Source organism: Panthera leo, chromosome D2, assembly GCF_018350215.1.
Source record: "Panthera leo isolate Ple1 chromosome D2, P.leo_Ple1_pat1.1, whole genome shotgun sequence".
NCBI lineage: Eukaryota > Metazoa > Chordata > Mammalia > Carnivora > Felidae > Panthera > Panthera leo.
This window is the reverse complement of record NC_056689.1, coordinates 55,595,164-55,620,577: the sequence shown is the minus strand read 5'-3', so window position 1 is coordinate 55,620,577 and position 25,414 is coordinate 55,595,164. Positions and strand designations below refer to the sequence as shown.

General features: G+C 35.4%; 1 protein-coding gene across 3 annotated transcripts in view; it reads right to left on the bottom strand.

The window, feature by feature from the left end:
- Nucleotides 1-25,414, bottom strand: part of LCOR (ligand dependent nuclear receptor corepressor) — a 144,407-nt gene that overhangs the window by 60,566 nt on the left and 58,427 nt on the right. For 2 of the 3 annotated variants that reach the window (XM_042908158.1, XM_042908160.1), the window contains exons 1-3: nucleotides 14,418-15,199; nucleotides 13,316-13,381; nucleotides 12,878-12,957 (exon numbers count right to left, since the gene is read on the bottom strand). In XM_042908158.1, the coding sequence (XP_042764092.1) occupies nucleotides 12,878-12,957; nucleotides 13,316-13,381; nucleotides 14,418-14,430 (159 nt within the window). In that variant the 5' untranslated portion in view covers nucleotides 14,431-15,199. Of the gene's footprint in view, nucleotides 1-12,877; nucleotides 12,958-13,315; nucleotides 13,382-14,417; nucleotides 15,200-25,414 lie in introns of those variants that run through there. The other variant, XM_042908159.1, reaches the window with a different exon arrangement.

Sequence of the window (25,414 nt, the reverse complement as noted above, 5' to 3'; positions counted from 1 at the left end):
GCTCTTGTTGAACTAACCATTTGGAAATCAAACAAATGATTCTTACTTACATTTTCAGAGTCACAAAGAAATGTGACACTTATTTTCAAAACCTCATATGAATGTTCTTCTCTCAAGCAAGCATACTTTTAGTATCTTTCACTTGCTCTCTACGTTTTGCATTGTATTTTGAATAGATACAACTAAATAGTCACCATGAATTGTTGGCATTTCACTATTTTTGTTCTATCTTTAGATCCAAATCAAGATAAGGAGGTTGATCATTGTGCAAAAGCTGGTCTTTGTTAATCAAGTTGTATGCAGACTGGCCAAAAAGGGGGATACGCGTATCATCCAAGGAATCAGATCCCCTTAGAAAAATGGAATTCAGTATTGCAGCAGGGAAAAGACATGATGAACCCAGAATATCTTGTTGTATCAGAAAGTATTAAAGTGCTCAAAAAATGATGGGGACATGTCAAAAGGATATACTAGGTGGTTTGAAACAGCTCCCATTAACCGAATCTGGGATACTGGATAACATATTTGAACAGAGTAAGAATCTTGACTTCAAAATGACAGAGGAAATAGGAAAACTCTTCTTCACAGTATAAAGCCAAATGAAAAAATACAGAAGAATAATAATTAGAAAAATCACCATTTCAAGCCATCAGAAAAACGATTCCAGCAAGAAATTACCATCAACACCAAAATTAAAGTGGATGAAGGTTTAGTAAAAAAGAGATATCTATGTAGTCTCAAAAGTATCTCTTCAAAAATTATTAATTACAAAAAAAAAAAAAAAAAAAAAATAAAAAAAAAAATAATAAAAAAAAATAAAAAAAAAAAGGGGCGCCTGGGTGGCGCAGTCGGTTGGGCGTCCGACTTCAGCCAGGTCACGATCTCGCGGTCCGTGAGTTCGAGCCCCGCGTCAGTCTCTGGGCTGATGGCTCGGAGCCTGGAGCCTGTTTCCGATTCTGTGTCTCCCTCTCTCTCTCTGCCCCTCCCCCATTCATGCTCTGTCTCTCTCTCTCTCTCTCTCCCAAAAATAAATAAAAAACGTTGGAAAAAAAAAAAAAAAAATTATTAATTACAAGAGGGAAAGAAGTACATACCATTTCAGTGGAAAAACCTAGTGAACATCAACCTTGTCAAGGGATCAAAATAAAAACCACCACTAAACTAACATCGTGTGCTTCACAATGTGATCATTCTACTGTAAGGATAGAACACGACTTATTTAATATTCCTGCTAAAAGATCACGGCCTGAATTTAATCATGAAGAAACATTAGAAAACCTAAATTGAAAAACATTCTACTAAACAAATGACCTGTACTCTTCCAAAATGTCAGTGTCATTAAAAATAAATAAAAGTTTGAGGAACCATTCAAGATTAAAGGAGACTAAAGAGTAGAAAATAAAATTTGATGAGTGATCCTAAATTTTGAACTAAAGGAGGGGGGTGGGGGGGGTGTCACTGGGACAACTGGTAAAATCTGAATGAGATTCACAGGTTAAATATTCCATTGAAGTTAACTTTCCTGATTTTTGGTAACTGTACTGTGTAGTTTAGTAACTGAACACCCTAATTCTTAGGAAATAGGGAAATACACAAGGAAATCTTTAGGAATAGAGATATATGAGGGGTATGATGTCTATAACTCATTCTGATATGGTTCAGGAAAATCTGTGTATGTTATATGTGTAATATCTCTGAGACAGAATGAATGAGAATAGTAAGGCAAATGTGGCAAAATGTTAACAACATTTTGGTGTTGTTTTAGGTGAAGGGTATTTTTATGTTTTAGGTGTTTTAGGTGAAGGGTATATAAAAGTTTTTATACCACTTACAACCTTTCTATAAATGTGAAACTATTTCAAAGTAAAAAGGCAGGGTGGACAAATGTTAAGCCATACTTTTCTCCCACAAATATGCCAGATCTCCCTTGTCTCTCTCTCTCAACCTCTCCTTCACAACCCCACCTGTCTTGCCATTAAGCTGTATGTGCTTGTGTTATGAGTTGTTCTGATACACAGAAGAAAAGCAAACAGAATAACAAGATAGGGCAATTAACAACTTTCAGGCTTCTCTTAGTAACTCAACAAACTGATGAAGATACTCAAAAGAGAGTAAGACATTTTCTACCAAGGGCCAGAGAGTAAATACTTTTGGCTCTAAAGGATATATATAGTCTTTGCTGCATCTCCCCCTCTCCCCCTTTCACTGTTCCCACCCCCCCCCCCCAAAACCAACTCTTCAGCCTGTAGGCATTACAGAAACAGGCTGTGGGTAGATTTGGAGATAGGGCATAGTTTGCTGACCCCTGATAGAATTATTAAATTTCTCCAAGAACTGTAACAAAAGTAGTTCCACTGGTCCCTGAAATAGCAAGGATGTTATTGAATAAATAAAGCAACAAAAGCATGTCAGCTTGGAAGTTCGTTCTTAGGGCAATAGTTAATAAAATTAAACTTTAAACAAAACACAAAGATTAAGATTCCTTAAAGTTTCTTTTGTAACTCTACTATTTGTCACCTTACGAGTTTTGGTGTTTTGGAGGGTAAGAATGGGGAAGGACACTTATATAAGTTGCTGATTTTATGAGAGAGAACACTTCAGGAATGGAAATGGAAGAAATAATGACAAATTTCACTTGGGAAAGGTTAAGATGGCTTAGACTTCAGGAGTGTGATACAAAACTGAGGGGGTAACATTTTAGGGCCATCCCTATCTAAATTCAAGACCATTCCTCATCTGTACGTACATGTGTTCTCCAAATTTAAGTGATTTTTAAAAAATTCATACAATATGGTATAGAAAACCTAGGAATTAGAAGCATGTGCATGCATGCAAGTTTTGTAATAATTATGTTAGCAAGCCTACCCCAGTAGATCATGGGCCTGTATCTACATCCATGTCTGCTACCCATGGCTTAGTGACATTTCAAGCAATGAACTAAAAAGAGCTGACAAGATGCAACTCATTGATTTAAATGCCACTCTCCTACATCTTATTATTTTAAATGCCAGCAAGTCTTAAGGAAAATGGCTCCACCACTTTAAATGCTCATACTCTTTAAGGTCAGTTATCTAAAAAGAAACCTTACTTCATGTAAATTATTGCTTTTTACATTAACAAAATAAAAATTGTGCTTAATGCAATTTTTACCATATGTCAATTTTGTTAAGCAAACCATCAAGCTAAAGAATAGAAAAAAACAAAGTTCAAAGCTTGAATACACACCAGGAGTTAAATATGGTATTCAAAATATACAACAAAACTACCATGAATGACTCTTATCAGTACATCTGTTACTACTTTTCATGCAAATTAAGCCTAAAATGTAAGTGGCAAATGACTATTACTGCTCTGCTTAATTCACCAGCATCTACTATCAGCATTTGCAGTTACAGCTTTTTCTCCCTTATACATGTACAGTTATTAAAAATACTACAAGACAAATGCAAGTCACCTCCACAGTCAAGAGCATGGGTTTCCTATCTGCTTCCACTGGCTAGAAATTAAGTTTATACTATCCCCATTCTTATCCACAACCCAATCTCAATCCAAAAACTTCCTGAATTTTGATCTGTTCTCCATAATGACTGTGGATGTCTCCAGATGCCCAAGACCATTATAAATAGAAGGGATATCTAACTGCATATTTGAGGCAGTGGTATTATAAAAGCCTGGCTAAGGGTAATCTTGCCTTTTTCTAAACTTTTATAGCACTTTATCTATACTACTCTGACTGTACTAGTTTTATAACCTGTATTATAATTATGTGGTGTGTGTGTGTGTGTGTGTGTGTTACTTACCTCCTCCACTAGACTATAAATTTCTTGAAAAGAGCATCTGTGGCTAAAACCTCCTTTTAATCATTCACAGTACCTTTATTTCAACCACAGCAGCTGGTGCTTTTGAAATAATATAAAAGTAAAATATACAGCCATTGATTTTAACTTTAGAAATAAGGAACTGACAAAATTTTTTGAAAGAAAAAAAGGCAGACTTAATTGTTAAGATGTCAATACTACCCAAACTATCTACAGATTTAAAACATAACCCTTATCAAAATCCCAATGGCATTTTTTGCAGAAATACAAAAATCCATCCTAAAATTCATATGGAAACTCAAAGGACCCCAAATAGCCAAAACAATCTTGAAAAAGAAGAAAGTTGGAGGTATCACACTTCCTAATTTCAAAACATACTATGAAGCTACAGTAATCAAAGCAATAGGTACTGGCATAAAGACAGACACATAGAATAATGGAACAGGAGGGAGAGCTCAGAAATAAACCCTCACATATACGATCAAATGATTATTTTAAGTTTATTTTGAGAGAGATACAGCACAAGCAGGGGAGGGACAGAGAGAGAGAATTCCAAGCAGGCTCCACTCTGTCAGCTCAGAGCCCAATGTGGGGCTCAATCCCACAAACCAGGAGATCATGACCTGAGCCAAAATCAAGAGTCAGATGCTTAAACTGACAGAGCCACCCAGATGCCCCCCTATGATCAAATGATTTTTGACAAGAGTGTCAAAACCACTTACTGGGAGAAGAGACACTCTATTCAACAAATGGTATTGGGTAAAATAAATATCCACATGCAAAAAAGCATGAAGCTGGATCCATACCTTATACCACACACAAAAATCAACTCAAAATGGATCAAAGATTTAAAACTATAAAACCCTTAGAATAAATCCTTATAGCAGGATAAGCTTCATAACACTAGATTTGGTAATGATTTTTTTAAATATGACACCCAAAGAACAGGTAACAAAGGTAAAAATAGATAAACTGGACATCAAAATTTTAAAAGCTTCCATGCATTGGGACATCTGGGTGGTTCAGTTGGTTAAACGTCTGACTCTTGATCTCGGCTCAGGTCATGAACTCACAGTTCCATGACTTCAAGCCCTGCCATCGAGCTACGCACTATTAGTGTGGAGCCTGCTTGGGATTCTTTCTCCCTTTCTTCTGTCCATCCCCTGCTTACACTCTCTCAAAATAAACTTTAAATTAAAAAAAAAATCTTCTATGCATAAAAGGACACAGTCAAGAGAGTAAAAAGATAACCTACAAACTGGGAGAAAATACTTCAAATCATTATCTGATAAGGGCTTAATATTTAGAAAGAACTCCTACAACTCAACAAAAACAACAAAAACCAATTCGATTTAAAAATGGGCAAAAAGACTTGATAGACATTTCTCCAAAGAGCATGTACAAATGGCCAACAAACACATGAACAATCACTAATCATAAGGGAATACAAATCAAAACTACAATGAGATACCACTTCACACCCATCAGAATGGCTACTATAAAAACAAAAAAACAAACAGAAAATAACAAATGTTGGCTAGAATGGTGGATAAATTAGAATTTTTATGCACTGTTGGTTAAGAATGTAAGATGGTGCAGCCGATGTGAAAAGAGTTTGGTGGTCCCTCAAAAATTAAAAATAGAACTACCACATGACCCAGCAATTCCATTTCTGGGTATACACCCAAAAGAACTGAAAGCATGGTCTTGAAGAAGTATTTGTACGCCAATGTTCACAGTGGCGTTATTTACAAAAGGTGGAAGCAACCCAAACATCTATTGTTGGTGAACAAACCCAAATGTCTATTGTTGGATGATTAGAGAAACATAATGTGGTACATACATACAACGGAATATTATTCTACCTTTAAAAAAAGGGAAACTTTATGATATATGCTTCAACATAGCAAAGCCTTGAGATGTTATACTAGGTAAAATAAATAAGCCAGTCACAGAATGACAAATACTGCATGATTCCACTTATACGAGGTACCCACAATAGTCAAACTCATAGGACAAAAAGTAGAATAGTGATTGCCAGGGGCTGGGGAAGGGAAATGGGGAGTTACTTAATGGATATAGTTGCAATTATGTTAAGATAAAAAGAGTTCTGGAGATTGGTTGCAAAATACTGTGACTATACTTAACGCTACTGAACTATATACTTAAAAGTGATTAAGACATTAAATGTTATATTAATGTACATTTTAGCACAATACCAAAAAAAGCAGTATGAAAGGCACAATCTACAGCTAAACGCAAACAACTGCAAAAGGGACAGAAATCTAATACAGAATAGGGGAAGAAGAAATGTTTTACCCCTCACCAAAGATTCACCTACACGTATTCCAATCACCATATACATTCAGAAATCCTATCAATAGTATTCAGCTCAGATGTCTTATTTCAACTCCATTTCCACAGCTCTATTAGACACTTCCAATTAAATGCTCACTTTCACCACAAACTGCTTTCAGCTAATAACCTCATTATCCTCACCATAAAAACTGGTCACCACACTTTTCCTCTTCTCAATTCTCAACTTCTGTTAATCCACCAGCTAAGTCATCCTGGCTTGGAAAACCTAACAGCAGTAATATTTCCCTCTCCTTTATTTATATACTCACATAATCGCTAAGTTTTAACACTTTATTCTAGATTCCTTACATACATCCCTTCCTTATTCATCTTTATAGCTACAATCCTAATTCAGGCTAATTTTCTGGATTAGAAGAGCCTTCTATAATTTTCTCACTATAAATTCCTCTGTATTACAACCTAAAAATGACTACCAAACCAATCATTCTAAAACACGGAGCTCTGTAAGTTTCAGGATAAGTTCTATCTCCTTGATTAAGCAACTCCAGTGCATCTACTTCATCTCTCAAGTACTACAGTACTTACATTTTCTTGTACTATCCACTATCTTTTTGAATATTATACGGGAGAATAAAGGAGGGGGTTTTACTCTTAATGTTTCCTACCTACATCAGAGCTTTGGTTCTGGGCATGTCCGATGGGTGATTTAACTCTCCCTAATTTAAATCTCCTTTAATTGCTTTAGCCACCCATGATCTCACCAACAGCCAGCCCATAAGGAGGGATCAGTCTTTTACTTCTTTGGTAGACTCTCTGGCCTACCACAGATCTAGACATTTAATAAACCAAATGATAAATCTGTTAACTCTGACCACATAAAATTTAACACAACTGGGTTAACCACCAATTAATAGTTTACTGAGGCCTGTTTGTTCAAGGGAAAAATCCACAGATTGGGAGTTCAAAAAAACCACTTCGATATTTAATGGGATCCTGGATTGAGCACTGATTTCACTGAGTCAAGTGGTTTTCCTTAATCTTTGAAAATAATCTATATAAAAGGACTCTGGAAGTACAACAAGGTTAAGTCTCACAATCTAGATTTGTACAGTTAATGGAGTAATTAATTAATCATGTACTGACTTGTGGTATCCAATTAAGTCTGCTGTGCATCTATTGAATTATCATAAATAACCTTTAAACTTTTCATATTTGTTTTCTTTCTCACCCCTAATAGATGTATACTATATTAATATATTTTTCTTCCACAGGTCCTTTTATACAATAGGTACTATGAATACTTACTGATTTGTGGTACCCTGAGACAAGATGACATTCCTATCAAGAAGCATTGAATACACCCAAGCTAATACACTGGACATAAATACATGTTGTGGAATACGAGAAAATAGTAACTAGATTCACCATCTGCTCTTACTATAAACTTTCAAAGTGCTAAAGTAGCAATAAAAATTAAAATGTTAAAAGGATGTATCTAAACTTTTAATTAGCATGTACTCATGAAACAGAACAAATTATGAATGTTCATACTGAACACAACATGATAGACTAATGATAAACATGAAAAGAATCTTATTACGTGATTCTTTAGCTAGCTGGGCAATGAAGGATATCTGTATGATTTGCCTCCAACCTTGTGAGTATATCCAAAATTAAGTGCTCTGGCTCCACCTAGAACATGCCTCTCTCATAACTGCCTATGTATTCTTCAAGTCTCATCTTCTTAAAACACCTTCCTAAAATGCTAGTCAAATACTAAACTTACTAACAGTCTTACAACAAACTTAAGATAACAAATAGTTTATATTTTGGTATATCATCCTATCTTCCATCATCCCTAGTTAGTGAAACATCCATGCTCCTTACTCTACAACAGCTATCTCTACTCTATCTCAGCCAAACACAGCACAGCGATACCATAAATTTATCACTTAGAATTAGTCCATTTTTAGGGACAATAAATACTGGAAGCAATTTTCTATTCTTCCTATCTCTCCAATACCTTCTCACTACTACTGAATCAACTCTTCATACTATCAACATAATAAAAGCCTCACAAAATGGGTTTTCATAAAGAAATACAAATGTACATATATTTAAGTAAACATATGTATTTCCTAGCTGAGACAACTGAGAAGACCTGGAAGTAATGACACCCCAGTTCCGATGAAGACACCTAGTGCCCAGACAGACCTTGCTTTCCTTCTCATACAATTCTCCAAATAAAAGAAACTAAGGTTCCTTGGAGAAATCCAGAGCTGAGACAGAGAAAGCAAAGGTAAGTCGGGAATGCTTCTTGGTGCCAAAAAGAAAAGAAGTGCTATTAAAAAAAAAAAAAAAGGCAAAAAAGATAGGCCAACTTGAAAGAGCTCTCCATGGCCAAATCTATGACAATTTGCAATACAAAATTAAAGAATAATTGTAACGAATTATAATCCATAGAATAAAATAAGAATCCATGACTCCATATTGATAGGTAAACAAATAAATACATAAATAGAGGAGAAAAGAAAGCTCTTCCTTAGAGCAGAATTCCAACTAACAAAAGCAGAAGAAATAACAGAAATAGAAAATCATTATTTGGTAAGCACTAGGTAGTAATTTTTCAAGCAACTTTCATCAATGGATGCTAAAATTAGTGTATGACAAGAAACTAGTATGATGAGAAAAAGATATTCACAAAAATCTTAAAGTACCTCTCAACAAGGTATCTATTAAATACAAAAAGGAGGGGCGCCTGGGTGGCTCAGTCGGTTGAGCATCTGACTTTGGCTCAGGTCATGATCTCGCGGTCCATGGGTTCAAGCCCCACGTCGGGCTCTGTGCTGACAGCTCAGAGCCTGGAGCCTGTATCGGATTCTGTGTCTTCCTCTCTCTCTGCCCCTCCCCCACTTGCACTCTGTCTCTCTCTGTCTCAAAAATAAATAAACATTAAAAAAATAAAAAATTAAATACAAAAAGGGAAAAAATAGAAACCTTACAATAGAGAAAACTGGCAGACATCTGCTTAACTAACTGATCCAAAGTAAGACATCACCATGTGCTTCCTGATAGGGTGTACTAAGGATGACACAACATCATTCTGTGGAATTCTTGCCAAAAATGCATAACCTAGATTCAATCATGAGGAATCATCAGACATACCTAAATCGAGGGAACATTCTACAAACCAATTTATCAGTATTCTTCAAAATTTATGAAAGGCAAAGCAAAAAATACTATTCCAGACTAAAAGAGACTAAGAATACATGACAACTAAATACAAAGTATTGGATCCTGGACCCGAAAAATGACATTGCTGGGACCACTGGTGAGCTGTGAAATTAGATTAAATAATATTGTATCAATATTTCCTGATTTGTATAATTGTATTAGAAGATGGTAACATATGGAGAGTCTGGGTAAAGGGTATAACAGTGACTCTTTATTGCTTTTGCAATTGTTTTATAAGTCTAAAATTATTTTTTTAAAAAGCTAAAAAGAAGTAGAAAAGCTTCATGAGTATATAAACAGACAACTGTGTGCATATGCTTGTCACACGTAAGCACTCAAAAGTTAGCTATTAATATAATTCTCCAAGCTTATTAAGCCTCCTAGGATTTCTTAATTCCTCATTTAGTAAATATTTTACCGAGTGCCCACTATGTGCCCAACAAACACAAAAGAAAGAAGCCAGTCAGCCAGCGAGGCAGGCACTCACTAACAGATTCTTAGGCACAGCTGAGAGTGGCTATTTGAAATATACTCATGACCATCTACACACTTATCTCTTCTGTCTTTCAAAGTGAGTAATTCCAAGTTCTACTTTAATTCCTGCTCCCCAGTTTCCATGTTCCTGTTCCTACTTATGTTATCAAAATGCATGTAATTAAAAAACCATGGGATCAAATTCCAGCCATTTGACTTATCCTGTAACTTAGTCTCTGTGACCCTTCTAATTCCTTTACTTGTAAAACTGGGATGCCTTTAACCAACTTTACAGGATTGCTGTGAGGATTTAAATGGGAACAAATATAAGCAAATGGTACATAGTACACATAGCAGATGTTAAAAAAATGTATTTTCCTATCTCTTAAAAATTTTATTTTCTAACCACTATAGGGTCTTGAAGGGTAGACAACAGTTGTTTTACTAATTTCTAGGTGAATTCCTGTTCTATTTTCCAAAGAGAGTCTACTTTGTATTTTTTACCTATGTATTTAAAAAAAATAAACATAATGTATTTACTTTAACCATTTTAACAGCTTCAGTACCCACTGAAAATCCAAAATGAAAAATATGCATAAGCGTCATTTCTTTCCCAACTATCAGACCAATAGTTCTAACAGCTTTTCCAAATATTGTTTGGAGATCTCATCATGCCAACTCCAAACTCAAGATTCCATTATCATGCTCTATGCTGCCACCCATTGGCTATTACCATACTCTCCAGATATTTCCTTCTCTTTGAAATCTTAAAGCCAGCCTTAAAAAGTGTAAACTTCAACCCAGTGGATAAATTTATCTACACATTGTAGTAATTCTCATATGAGATGCTCCAAGTGCCTGCAAAGAGTTTCAGTTCAATCACTTTAAATCTAACACAATTAGAGATCTATACTTGGCAATTTACATTTTCTAAGCTCTCTTTTTTCCTATTTTCCACTATAGTTGTTATGGCTGTCTCTGAAAAAATTAAATGTCAAAGATAAGTAGTGAAGTTTCTAATGGAGAATACCAGCTTTCCCAGAACTAGCTAGGTTGTCAAACGGAAATACTCTTTCTAGTTAGAAAAGCAACTAGAAATTGAGGAACTAAAACGGTAAGAGCAGCTGTTTTAAATGCTACATAGTTCCAGGTCTTGCTAGTTCTGTCTTCTAAAAATATTCATACAGTATTTTACCCGCATACAGCAACGGAAAACTCAATCATATTACAAGGATATACTGTACTCAATTACTGAGCATAGAAGGGCTTTCCTCCTAATCCTACCTTAAAAAAGATAATTAACACTTGCTCCTTCTATTCCACCAAAATGCTTACTAAATGACTTGCTCAACAGTCACAACATGCATGCACATGCGTGCATACACACACAATTCAAAATGACCAATTTCAACTTCACTAGCAGTTGCTTAATTTTCTGGTCTTTCTCAAACCACATTAAATTTCAAAACACTCTCCACATTCACTCAATGGGAACAGACCATCCGGGATAGTCCCAGGAACAACTTTTCATGTAGTAAACAAGAAAAGATGCCAGAAAAGAACATTAAAAGGCTCTTAAATTGGCTTTCAGATTTGAAAGCAACTTGCCAACAATGATAAATAATGGTACAGTGGTTACAAGCAGAGGTAACAAAGAAGTATACAACATGGTTCACAGTGTTCAGAGGTTGACAACGCAGTTAAGAACACAAGATGCAAACATAGAAAAATAGGAACAAAATAAGGCAGAATATTAACTGACAAGTAACTGGTATAGATAACATTTACTACAACAGTGTGAAGTTTAGAAACAGCAATAAGAGCAGAGGTATACCAGTGATAGCAGGATAGAAGCTTAAGCTAAGAGTTAAGGGCAGGGGAATTTCAAGCGATAGAGAACAATGGGTATATGTAGTGCTGTAGTCCAAATAGTAAAAGCATGTTATTTAATACAAATGACTGGACAAAAAAAAAAACAAAAAACAAAAAACAAATGATTGCACCAGTTTAGCTGAAAGAAAACTGTATAAAAGACAATTGGGGGGCAGCATTAGAAAGAGAAGTGAACTAACTGTGCAGCATACTGAGGCACAGATCATTAGGCTAATAATAAATCCAGAATACAATGAGAAAGTCACTGGAGACTGAGTATGAGATAACGTTTCCACACTATTTAAGGCATGAAGGTTAGGGGGAAGGAGTTTACACTGGTAGCAGTGTTTAAAAGACTAAAGAAAACTAAAAGCGACCAATCATGTTATTTCAGTAGTTTAGAAATAATGCTAATGGTCTGAACCACGGTAAGGACTGTGGAAAGAAAAAGAATGTAATTCCTTCCTATGAAGGAAGAACTTATAGAACCTGGTCAATGATCTAGTTAGAAGTATACAGGGGGGAGGAAGGAATTCAAAATGCTTCCAAAGCTTTAAAACAGAATACAAAAGTACCATGAAAAGAAACATAAGATAGCAAACTATTATTAATAAATGTTTCCAACATTTGAAATGATGTTTCTAAATCAAAACTCCATTTATGTTTAATACAAAGCAATAAAAACAGAATACAGCGAACTTCTACAACAACTGAATATAAACAGCATTCATGCTCCAATACAATGAAGAAACATCTTATACTAAAGCATAAACCACAGTTTATCATAAATCTACATGAATTAGTAACTACTTGATCCAGATCCATGCTACTGTTCTTTTTGTACAAATGACTCCCATTGCTTCAATTACCATACATTTCATATTTAAAATACACTCAACAGTTTGAGATCTAGTTAATTATTCTGCTTAATGAACTATATAAATAAAGCAATGCATGTTGGGATACAGATTTCTCAATAGGCTAATCAACAGACTAGAAACAGTCTAAATTGCAAAACTCAGTTACTATCAAATCTTTTATAAATAAATATGGAATCATACCTTCCTCTTCCTACAAATCCCCCAACAAATAATCAAATTTTGAAAAAATAAAAACTATAAAATACCACACTAGATAAGTTACACAAGTTTTTTCGTTACCTTTACTTTATCTCTTCTTAAGCAACAGAATAGACAGTTTTCATCAAAAGTCCAATCAGAAATGCTTTCAGGTTCACAGTCTGCAAAAAGAGTTGGAATACCAAATTAACAGTTACAAAAGTGAATTTTTCAAACAAATGAGAATTTCAAAAATATTATTTAACAACAAACAACAAAAAATCCTAAGCACTGGACAGGTTCCTTACTTGTCTTAATATTCTTAATAACTGTTCACTAATTAATATATCTTATTAATACATATATTTGCATTATCAACTAAACACAAAAATGTTTATAGGGATACAGCTTTAACTCACATAAAATTGAGTAAAAAGGAGAAAGAGACTGGGGTTTAAATCACAAAAGTATCAGCTATGTCACCAGGAAGAATTTGAAATATACCAAAGAGGAAAGAAAAAAAAAAAAGATTTTGAATACCTTTATATAAACTGAGATCTTTTAATAATGCAGGTCCAAACAGCCCTTCAAGAATACTTTCAAACCCTGAAAGGATGAAAAAAAAATCCATTATTACAGTAACACTCCCTATAGTAAGGTAATATTAATCTGCTGCTGAAAAAAAGATGGTGTGTTCCTCCAGTTCTCAAGGATCCCCAGAGTATTACAGAAGGGATGCTGAGGAAAGAGTGTCAATGACAAACCTAAAAGGAACATTTGCATTTTTGTCCATGATTAACATTCAATACAAATTCACAGCACATTCGAGAACAACACAAAACAGACAACACTAGAAATAACCAATGAAAGAATGGAAACTCACGGGTTGTCCTATCATTGTACAAAATCCCAAATACCTCCTTACATAAATGCTCAAAATCCATTTTAAAAGGCACCTTCCCCAATGGAAGAGTCAAATCGTTTCAAAATTTCCACAACATTCTGGATTAATCTAAATAGCCTGTTTCTGAATATGAACTGAGATAATAGATTTTTCAAGCTAACAGTTTTTTAATGTTTTATTTATCTTTTTGAAAGAGCACAAGGAGGGGAGGGGCAGAGAGAGAGGGAGACAGGATCCAAAATGGGCTCCACACTGACAGCAGTGAGCCCGATGTGGGGCTCAAACTCACGAACCAGATCATGACCTCAGCGAAAGTGCAACGCTCAACTGACTGAGCCACCCAAGCACCCATCAAGTCCACAGTTTTCTGAAGAAGGAAAATTCTCACTGAGAATACCTTTATTACTAAAGAAAAAGTCATAATATTTTAAAAGAAAAAGATCTTTGTAACTTTTTTACATTGCCACAATAACTACTTGCTGGTTCCTTTATGAAGGTAGAACTCACTAGTTATACATACAAAAAAAAGAAAGAAAAAATCCAAATATATCTGTATATAAATGTTTAAAATATTATCACCTTCCACATTATTTAAAAAAAAAAAATTTTTTTTTGGATTTATTACCTCAAATATGGCCGATTCAATGAAAAACAATGAAAAAATCTTGGCCATCTTACTGTTTCCTATGGTTCATAAAGAGAATAAGGAGGGAAAAGGGGAAAGGAATCAGACTGCACCTTTATATAACATAAGAGAAATAACAGGTTAAGAGTGGTGGTTCCCAAACTAAGGATCTCACTGGGAGCTCAAACAGTTACAAGGGGTCCACGAATCCATATGTACTTCAAGAATGATCTTCAGAAAGAATTAACGTGTCTTGTGCATGCAGTGTTCATAGTACTGTTCAAATGCAAAAAAAAAAAAAAGTTATTGTAATTAAGAAAATACACAAAATGTTACTGAATTCCTAGTGTGTATTATGTATTTTGGGGCCCTATGTATTTTGTCACATAATCTATAATCACAACTTTATAATTAAAAAAAATTAGAAAGTACTCTTATGCTCAAAAGGGAGGGAACCACTAATTTAAAATACTATAGCCAGGTGGATACATGAAGGTTCACCACATAGTTAGCACTTCCTTACTACAAATACAATCACCATAAAGGGTTTGAAGGTAAAGGGGTAGAAAAGATGGTGCTTACAAACAGGATTTTGTCTCTTTATAAGAATAATAATGCAGGGGTGCCTGGCTGAGTCGGTAGAGCAAGGGACTCTTGATCTTGGGGATATAGGTTCAAACAAGCTGCACAGGAGATGTAGAGATTACTTAAAAATCTTTAAAAAACTAAAAAAAGATCAAAATTTAATACGGGGCGCCTGGGTACCTCAGTAGGTTAAGAGGCCAACTTGGGTTCATGTCATGATTTCGCAGTTCACAGGTTTGAGGCCCTGCGTCCCTCAGGCTCCGTGCTGACAGCTCTGCTTTGGATTCTGTGTTTCCGTCTCTCTCTGCCCCTCCCCTACTCATGCTCTGTCTCTCTCTTAAAAATAAATTTAAAAAATTAAAAAAGATTATTTTTAATAATTAAAAAAAGAAGAACAATGCAGAGCAAAAGACTTTTTTGTCCACAGTATTAAGCCATTGTTTTCAACAGAATAATCTCTAGAGTCTATGTTAACTACATTGTAAAGAGTTGATTTTTCTACACTATTTTCTAGATTCTAGATTTTTCATTTATTATTAAGGAGCAATTGTTTTTCAACTCTCCTTAATTCTTCCCATCAAAATTATTCCAAGGACATTAACAAAATCAAACTATCCATTCAAACAAGTAAGAGTTATCTGTGTCTCTGTTTATTATTTGCTAAAACATTTTCTGCTAAATCACTATGGTCTCTCTTCCCCAAACTAGGGAGGAGAAAGGGTTGGACTGGGGGTTTAGAGGTTGGGGAAATGGTGGTTAAGAGAATGAGAAGGAATTGCTAGATCCTATCTATCTTGGGCCTGCAAACTAGATATTCTCAACACTAGTCTCCCCTCCCCAAACCCCTTAAATAAATCCCACAGCCTGCCTCCCAACTCTAAAGCCCTATTTCACGAATATTAATGAAAGCATTTCAATACCTTTAAAGTACCCAGTACACACTGCAAATAGCTAAAAGAGATTATAAGTGGCTCTTGTCCCAAAGAACACATGTAATAAATATGCTTTCATCTAGATTTATATGAAATTGTGACAAATTCCAAACTTGCATACTAAGTATAAATTCCTGAGAAGGAAAAATGTTAATATAGCAAGAAATAATACCAGGAAAAAAAGGCTTATAAGCTTTGAGAGTGAAAATTATTAAAATTACAAAATAACAGAATCTGAAAGAATAAGAAAATAGAATAAAAACTTCATCAATAACACAGAGACACTAAACAAAAAACTGAATCACATATCAAAAAACCATGAAAGGGAAAGACCAAAAACAATAAATTAAAAAAAAAAAAAAATCTGGTGACTTAACCACAAATAATTTTGACCAAAAGAGCAACTATAAACAGGTCACTCCTATTTTGCTCACATCTGTAACAATACATTAAACCTTACAAATATTATCAATTAGACACTGTAAAGCCATATCCTGCTACCCTGTTAACTGAATTTAATGCTACTCAGTTTTATTAACATTAAATATTGAATTTAGCAGTTGCATAGCAACAAGAAACGGCTCATGTGCTATGCTTGACATTAACAAAAGGCAAATAAGGGAAGAACAAATGTATTCAAAATTTATACCATGATCTCACAGAAAAGCCATGAGATCAATAACAAAATGCCATGGAAAATTAAATAAATACTGAAAAAGACAGCTATGTCATTATGTTCAATCACTAGAGCTTAAAAACCATCTTTATGGAATACATTACATGTGAGGAAATATTCATAATTTTATTGGACACAACCAGTGTTCAAAGAATTCCTGTCCAACATCACAATGGGTCTCAAAGTTGGGTCTCCAGTCTCTTCCTCACAGCAACCTCCACTGTGTTTTTAGACTACTCCTAAAATACTGCTTTGACAATGCCATTATCTGTTCCGAAAAATTCTTTGTTTAAAACACAAATCCCAAATTCTTAAGTCCAGCAATCAAAGCTGCTTATCATTTGGCTCCAAGCTACCATTAGCAGCAGCCTTATTTCCCACAACTTTGTGCCCATTCTCAGAGCTTGTCATGTTAGTATTCTGATGTATTCAGTCATCCTAATATTTTCTCAGGCCTCTGCATCTCACCTCTGCCAAAATAAATTATCTCGTTCAAGGCACTCTTCAATTTGTTCAACAAATACATGTCTGCTTATTCAACTGACATTAACTGAGAGCTGACCATCTAGCATGGACAATGGCAGGCACTGATAGTGTGAACAGCCAGTGGTGAACAGACATGGTGACTGCCCTCATGAAGTTGGATTTCCAGTTTTCTCATCCTCAGAATTCACTTATCACTCTCCCCTTTTAAATAAATGTCAATTCCTTATGTTTTCTTTGTTTTCTGTCATGTGCAAAGTGCTCTCTATGCAATCTATTCTGTAAAATAAAATTTGTCATAGGCTATCTAAACTTTATTTTTTTGCTTTTCTTTTCATGTATTTATATCTTATCTCCTCAAGGAGATTTAATATTCCAGGAAGGCTAGGCAGGTCTTCCTGTTTCCCTCATTTTTCTCTCTTAAACTAGGACTCTACATGCTTGGTTTGCAGCTTCTAATTTAATCATCTACCTCTCAAAAACAAAAGATAGATTACAATTTTTCACATATTCCCTCTTCAATCTTAATCATAGTCACTACTTTATTTGTAACCAAAACGGAATAGTAGGTTATGAAAAATAACAGGACAGAAACATATCAAATACATAGCGAACATAAGTCAGTAAGCAATATAGTCCGTGCTTTTGAAACAAAAAATTAAGGATGGAATGAAAAAATGGTTCATGGGTCTTGGGAACCTTTTCTCTGAGGTACAGTATAGACATTAGTAGTTTGAGAGATAAAGAGGTGCTAAAAAGGAAAATCAGGGGCACGTCAGAAAATTAGCAATTTTTACATCAAGGTCCTGGGGAATCTTGTAAAACTTGGTGCTTGGTATAAAAGAGCTCGGTCTCCAACAGAGTAGTATTATTTTATGAAATATCAGTTCAGAGGTGCTTGCTGGTTTAAAAAAAAAAAAGGCACCAGATTATATAATCTTTTATATTTTATCCAAGATAACATAAGGTAAAGAATACCTTTTTACTGATGTTCCATCTTTCTCAATGTATCATACAACCAAAGAAACGTAGATAAACTCCTACAGGTAATGAACAAAAACCAGGTTCCTCTTCTCATTACTCTAGACTTCCTCCTCCCCCACTGCTGGGCAACTACATTCACTAAGTCCTTCCTCTCTTCCTGAGCATCTGATCCCAGCCCATGCACTGTGAGGAGCCCATTTGCTGGCACACTTATCACCCTCAGAACTACCCAGCACAAGAACTGATGAAAAAACCTGACCAACTACATTGGAGAGAAACAACAATCTAATTACAACTAATGGCTCAAACTAAAACAATTAATGAAGAAAAAATACTAGAACTTGAAGAAATTATTTCAAATAACATTTATTATAATAATTAGTAATAATTATTTTATAATAATAATTATTTATTTAAGAATAACATTTTTAAAATGTTATTCTCTACTCAGAAAAAAGTGGAGAATATGTGTTTGGGAGAGAAGGAAAAAAGAAAAACTGTCAAAATAATCAAACAGAGGTACTAAGCAGAAAAATATACAATAAATTTGTGATTTAGAAAACTAACTTAAGAAAGGTCCTCATAGGACACCTGGGTGACTCAGCTGGTTAAGTGTCTGGCTCTTGATCTGGGCTCGGGTCACGATCTCACCATTGAGCCCCACATCAGGCTCTGTGCTGAACACGGAACCTGCTTAAGATTCTCCGTCTCTGTCTGTCTGTCTGTCTCTCTCTCTCTCTCCCCCCCTCTGCCCCTTCCCCCCACCCCCCAACTCTCAACCAATCAATAAAAATGTCCTCACAATATATAGTGAATCTGAAGGCACAGAGATCATGAGGAGGTAGCCAGGGCATTCAATACTGTAAAACACGATTTCTAGCAAGAAAAAGCAAAGAACATAAATGAAAAAAAAAAGTTTTTTTGTTTGTTTGTTTGTTTATTTAAGAGAAGCAGAAGGAGAACAAGAAGAAAACTTCCTAATGTTGAGTATTATCTGGAGTCTAAAGGCTCTGAGAAATACTGGGGCAGAGTACTCAAGGGGAAAAAAGCATGTAGATGTAGCACTTACCTGGTAAAATATCTCAACCTCAAAAATAAAAGTTTAAAAGCTCCAAAAAAAGGGAAAATTTTTCCTTTTTTTACTTAAGAGAAAAGGGATTTAGACTGCCAGTCATTTTATCAGAAGTAAATGCTAAAAGTCAATGGAGGTATGTTTACAAAATTCTGAGTGTTAAAACAAAAAACATACACTTTTTGTAGCCAAGCTATTACTCTTATTATAATTTTAAGGTTTATTCATTTTTCAGAGACAGAGCGTGAGAGCAGGGGAGGGGCAGAGAGAGAGGGAGACACAGAATCCAAAACTGGCTCCAGGCTCTGCGCTGTCAGCACAGAGCCTGGTGCGGGGCTCAAACCCACAAACTGTGAGATCTTGATCTGAGCTGAAGTCGCACGTACAACCGACTGAGCCACCTAGGCACCCCTGTAGCCAGTCTATTATTCAAAGACATGGGTAAAAGAAAAGAAAGAAGGAAACATGCTCTGATTTGAAAAGCAGGACAGCATTCACTCTGGGGTAAGAGCAACCGAAAGTAGTTCAGCTAATAAAAAAATAATTCAAAACAAAGACCTCCTAAAAAGAGAAAACAATGTTTACATAAAAAATAATGGTGGGGGAATGCCTGGGTTGGTTCAGTCAGTTGGGCTTCTGATGCTTGATTTCGGCACCAATGATCTCACATTCCTGAGACAGAACCCTGAGTTGGGAGCACAGAGCCTGCTTAAGATTCTCTCTCTCACCCTATGCCCTTCCCCTGTTCATGCTTGCATACGCACACACACACACTCTCTCTGAAAGAAAGAAAGAAAGAAAGAAAGAAAGAAAGAAAGAAAGAAAGAAAGAAAGAAAGAAAGAAAGAAAGAAAAGAAAAAGAAAGAAAGAAAGAAAGAAAGAAAGAAAGAAAGAAAAAGAAAGAAAGAGAGAGAGAAAGAAAAGGTAAGCAGTATACCAGTAAAATTAATAGTTAAGTGTAAATAGTTGTTACTGGGGAGCCTAGGTGGCTCAGTCAGTTAAGTGTCAAACTCTTGATTTCAGCTCAGGTAACGATCTTGCACTTCGTGGGATGGAGCCTGCCTGGGATCCTCTCTCTTTCTTTCTCTGCCCCTCCCGTGTGCTCTCTCTTTCTCTCTCTAAATAACATAAACTTATAAATATCTCTCAAAATAATAAAATAAACCTATATATAAACAAACAAACACGATATAATTTAAAAAGTAATGACTTAGGAATAACATCCCAGGGGTGCCTGGGCTCAGTTGGTAGGCATCCCACTTCAGCTCAGGTCATGATCTCATGGTTCGTGAGATCAAGCCCCGGGTTGGCTCTATGCTGACAGAGTAGAGCCTCCTTGGGATTCTCTCTCCCTCTCTTTGTCTCTCTCTCAGATGCCCCTCCCCATCTCATGCCTGCTCTCTCAGAATGAACATTTTTTAAAAATAAAATATGCAATTGAATAGCTGATTTAGACTTGTAGTTTTAGACTGAAACCTTAAGTTTGTACACTGTATTAGAATACTTAAACTTATGAACAATCACATTTATAAGTCTAAATTATGATTCTTAATATTTACTTAGACACGAAGGGAGATTTTGTTAAATACCTAAAGAGAAAATATAAAAATTTTAATTCATAATTACAGATTAAAATGCTTTAAAAGTTAAACTAAAATATTTATCAGAAATTTAAAATTAGAGTAAGATCTGTATTTTAGGAAAAGTAGGTTTTACATTTATAACTGTAAGTAAAAGTGAACATTAAATTAGAAATCAAAGTAACCATGCCTTACCTTATACACAAAGCCACCTTAAGGATATTATTTTTTAAATATCACTTTTAACAGCAAGAACCAATCGAGTGTTAATATAGAGCTCAGCAGTGTGGGTATACAGAGGATCTGTTTAAAATATATGCCCTGCCATTAAGATTTACACACATTTCTGCTACCATGCATATACTGGTAACTCTCCAATCTCTTATCTCTTGCCCCAGACCTTATTTCTAACTGCCTGCTCCATTCATATCATCACCAAGATATCCCAAATACCTCAAAAAGTCCAAATCAAAATCATTCTACACTTCATCTCAACCAGTGACTCCTGTATTCCTTACCAGGAAAATGGCATCCCTAACCCCTTCAACCTAAACCATTCAGATTACAAATCTCAGTCTGTCTGATTCCATTCTTTCATAAGACAGTAATCAGGTCTTCCAGTCACTGAGTCCTATTCATTCCAATTCAGACAGATCCATCCAAACCTATTCTCTTTTCCATCCCTAAAGTCAGGTCTCACCATCTCTTACCTTAATAATTACAGTACATGTCGTTCATATTATCATTAACTGAGCCCTTAGCTGGCATCAGGCAAGTACTGTATCAGGTACTTCATACCCACTATAACAAAATCTTCAGAGGAATACTGTAAAGTAGGTATTATTAGTACCTAGTACACATAAGAAAATCAAAGCAACTAATTTTTTCATACAACTACAAAGAGGCAGAGCCTAGGTTTAAAACCAGGCCTGTGATTCTACAACCCAGGCTCTTCAATTTCTCCACTACCTACTAATAACATCTTCGAACTTTTCATTCATTTTACTACTTCAGCATCCCCCTACACCACCATCCCCAACAGAATCCATCCATCACAATGCTGCCAAACTTTTTCCATCTTTTCTCAGTTTTACCAACCTTTGATGGTTTCCAATAATACTGAAGACTTCAAACTCCTGGATGATACCCAAGATCACTGAGGGTCTGTCTAGCCTCATACTACCTTTTCAGTCTCCCCTGCTACCATTTTCTACCTATACACACTATGCTCTAGTCAGACTGACTTATTAATCACTACATATATGGCAATGCTTCCATGCCTTTTAAGCATAGCATGTCCTCTACCTGGAATGTTCTCCTGCAACCCTCAATCTAGTTCATTCTAAGGTATCCTTTAGCTCATTCCTCAAGCCCTAGGCAAGCTTAGGAACATCCTCATCAGTGCTGCTTATACTACCACTTATAAACTACATACACTGTAATTATTTTTTGGCGTTTTATCCACTAGATTTTCAGCAAAGAACTGGAGCCTATCTTTCTCTTAATATCAACCTGTTTCTTAAACTACAGTCAGTAAATTTCTGTTGGAAGAATGTAAACACACCTTCCTAATTCCTATACCCTCTGAGTGGTTTTAGATTTTAGAATGATTCCACTTTATATGTCTGGCATGTTAAAGACCCAAATATACAGTTAAGTAAAGTAAATAAAACACAAGGGTAATCGATATCTGATAGAAAAAGGATGGATTTTCTGCTTGAGTTCAACCAAGTTCCCTTTATCTATGAACTAAAACCAGAACATAATTAATGGCTAGCTTTGCTGGTCCAAGAACAGAGATGACAGAATACTTTTTTTCATAAAAAGCTGTAACCACAGCAAAGACAGAAAAAAAGAGTAAGATAAGGTCCTGAAAAAGGAGGGGAAAAGAATATGTACTAAGTAACTGGAACATTACCAAAATAATTTCATATATCTACACACACAATGCCATAAATGAGATTCTAAGATGTTAAGTAACCAAAAGAACAAAGGTAGTAAGTAGCTAGGTCAGATGAATTTAGTTCTTTGGAAATCCAAGGACAGTTGGGTTCATTTTTTCTGTTATATATTACTCTACCCAAACTGTCTTGGGTAGAGTAATTATGTTAAAAAGAAGCCATTTAAATGCAAATCGGAAGTTGATTAGGAATGAGTCAATTACACCAGGAGTTCACAATCTGTGGGCCACAATTCCTTAGAGGAACTCCATCATTACAAGGTCAGTAAATCCATATGAGCACGGTTTGTAAATTAAATAAAAATGTGCTTGTATATACAGCCACTATTTCTTCAAATGCTATTTTGCTGTGAACAAAATATAGGTTTCTTTAAAAAGCATTACTGAATTTGTAATAGTCTTTTGTCATTACATATTTTCTCAAACATACTAAAATTACACTACAAGGTGGGAGATGGGCAATTTCTTTCGTTTTCTTTTTTTTAAGTTAAATAATATAAAATCATTTTCTACTGTTTCTGAGCCTCCTTTTCTTGGTGGACTATATAGATACTGAGTGTCTAGGAGTCAGATACTAGGGATGCAGCTGTGAACAATAAAAAGTTCCTATCAAGGAACTTTAATTCTGGCAAAGAAGACAAACGATACAAATGATGATGAGGAGGATGATGATGATGATGATGATGATGATAAAATGTATGATAAAAGTAAGTCAAAGTAATGATAGAAGAAGACAGTAGAGAGGGGGATAACAACTAAGCCCTGATAAACCCTGACTGAGTACATGGAGAAAACTTGGGAAGGGAATTAGGAAGGAGAATCTTTAAAGAGGTCAGAAGAAGACTTTAAGTGGCAACATTTTGAGCACTGAATGCAGTGAGGGATCAATCCACACAGATATCCAAGACAGGAACATTCTAGGCAGATGGAACGGCACTGAAGCAGTATATGGTATGAAGTATGGTATAGCTGAGAAACAGCAAGAAAGCTGGTATTATCTGAGCAAAGTGAATAAGGTAGAAGGTAGGAAATGAAGTCAGAAATCTAGAGGCAAGAATCTGCAGGCCACGGTGAGGATTCCGAATTTAAAAGAAATCAACTAGTTTTACCTTTGGGTACTGGTGGAGGTGTTACAGACTTCTATTGTTTAAGATTAGCAGGTGGGTGCACAGATAACTGATTATGAGGAAAGCATCATTAAAAGACTATCATTACTAGAGGCTTGGCAAGAGATAACGGTGGCTTGAAATAGTATGGCAATCATGAAGGTAGAGAGCGGTGGCTGGGTATAGAAAATATTTTGAAGATATAACCAACTTGCTCTGATGATGCACTGGATGTGGAATGGGAGGGAAAAGTATTAAAAACAATACTTAGGCTTCTGGTCTAAGAACTGAGTGAACCTTAATGTTAATTTTCTAAGATGGAGGGGCGCCTGGGTGGCTCAGTCGGTTAAGCATCCGACTTCAGCTCAGGTCATGATCTCATGAGTTCAAGCCCTGCACTGGGCTCTGTGCTGACAGCTCAGAGCCTGGAGCCTGCTTTGGATTCTGTGTCTCCCTCTCTCTCTCTGCCCCTCCCCTGCTCATGCTCTGTCTCAAAAATAAAAAACATTAAAAAAAAAAATTTTTTTTTTTTTTTTTTTTTTTTTTTAATTTTCTGAGATGGAGAGAACTGAAGGCGAAACAATTTTGGCACAGAGAAATCTAGTTCAGATTGGGACATGTTAAATCTGACATGCCTTTCACAAATCAAAGTGGATACATGCAGAAGGAATTGGATAGGTGGGTTTGAGTTTAAAAGGAGAAAGTTTGGGTTCATTGGAAATCAAAGTACACACAGAATTTAAGGCCTTAAAACTAGAGATCACTTTCAGTTAATGAGGCAGATAAAAATGAAAGGAAGGAAGAAGATTGAATACTGGAGCATTCCAATGCTTACCAATTAGAAAAGAAAAGAGACTGAAAATATGACCAGGTCTCATTTATGGTTATATATCCAGTATCTGGCAAACAACTTCGTTGTTAACACTTTAAAAATACGATAGGTCATCTGAACCATTTCATATGGCATGTAATTAAAATAAATAGATATACCTTTCTACCTCTCATACAAGAGAAGATCTTGAAAGGAAGCACATACCCTTCAATATAATCAAACACATTTCTTTAAATTTCTGTAATATTCATGTTTAAAAAATCACTACTTTGGGCCACCTGGGTGGCTCAGTCAGTTGAGCATCCGACTTCAGCTCAGGTCATAATCTCTTGGTTCCAGAGTTCAAGCCCCACTTATGGCTTGCTACTCTCAGTGCACAGCCCATTTCTGATCTTCTGTGCCTCCCCCCCCCCCACCTCTGTCCCTCCCCTACTCACGCTCTCTCAAAAATAAATAAAAATTCAAAAAAAAATGACTACTTTATAACATATCTCTAACATACCTTAATATATGGCAGTACAAAAGAGCAAACTTTAATCTGGTCCCTACCAAAATAAGCCTCCACAAGTTTATGAAAATTTTAAATTAAACGAAAGTTTGAGTTAGTCTTCAGATTTATACACATATTTACATATAAAGTAAATTCTAAATAGACTTTGTATGCTCAAAAACATTCAGTGACTACCTACTGTCTGCAGAATAAAATCCAAACTATGAAGTGTGGCTTTTAAATCATTCCAGATGTGAATTTTTCAACCCTCTCCCTTCCAATTTCCTTCAAGGACGCTCAACTCAAAACTATTTTGTTTCTTGAATATAACTTGCTTTTGCTTGTCTTAATCCCTCTTCTCATCCTGTTCCTTTGGTCTAAAAAGGCTTCTCTCAAATCTCAATAGTCTT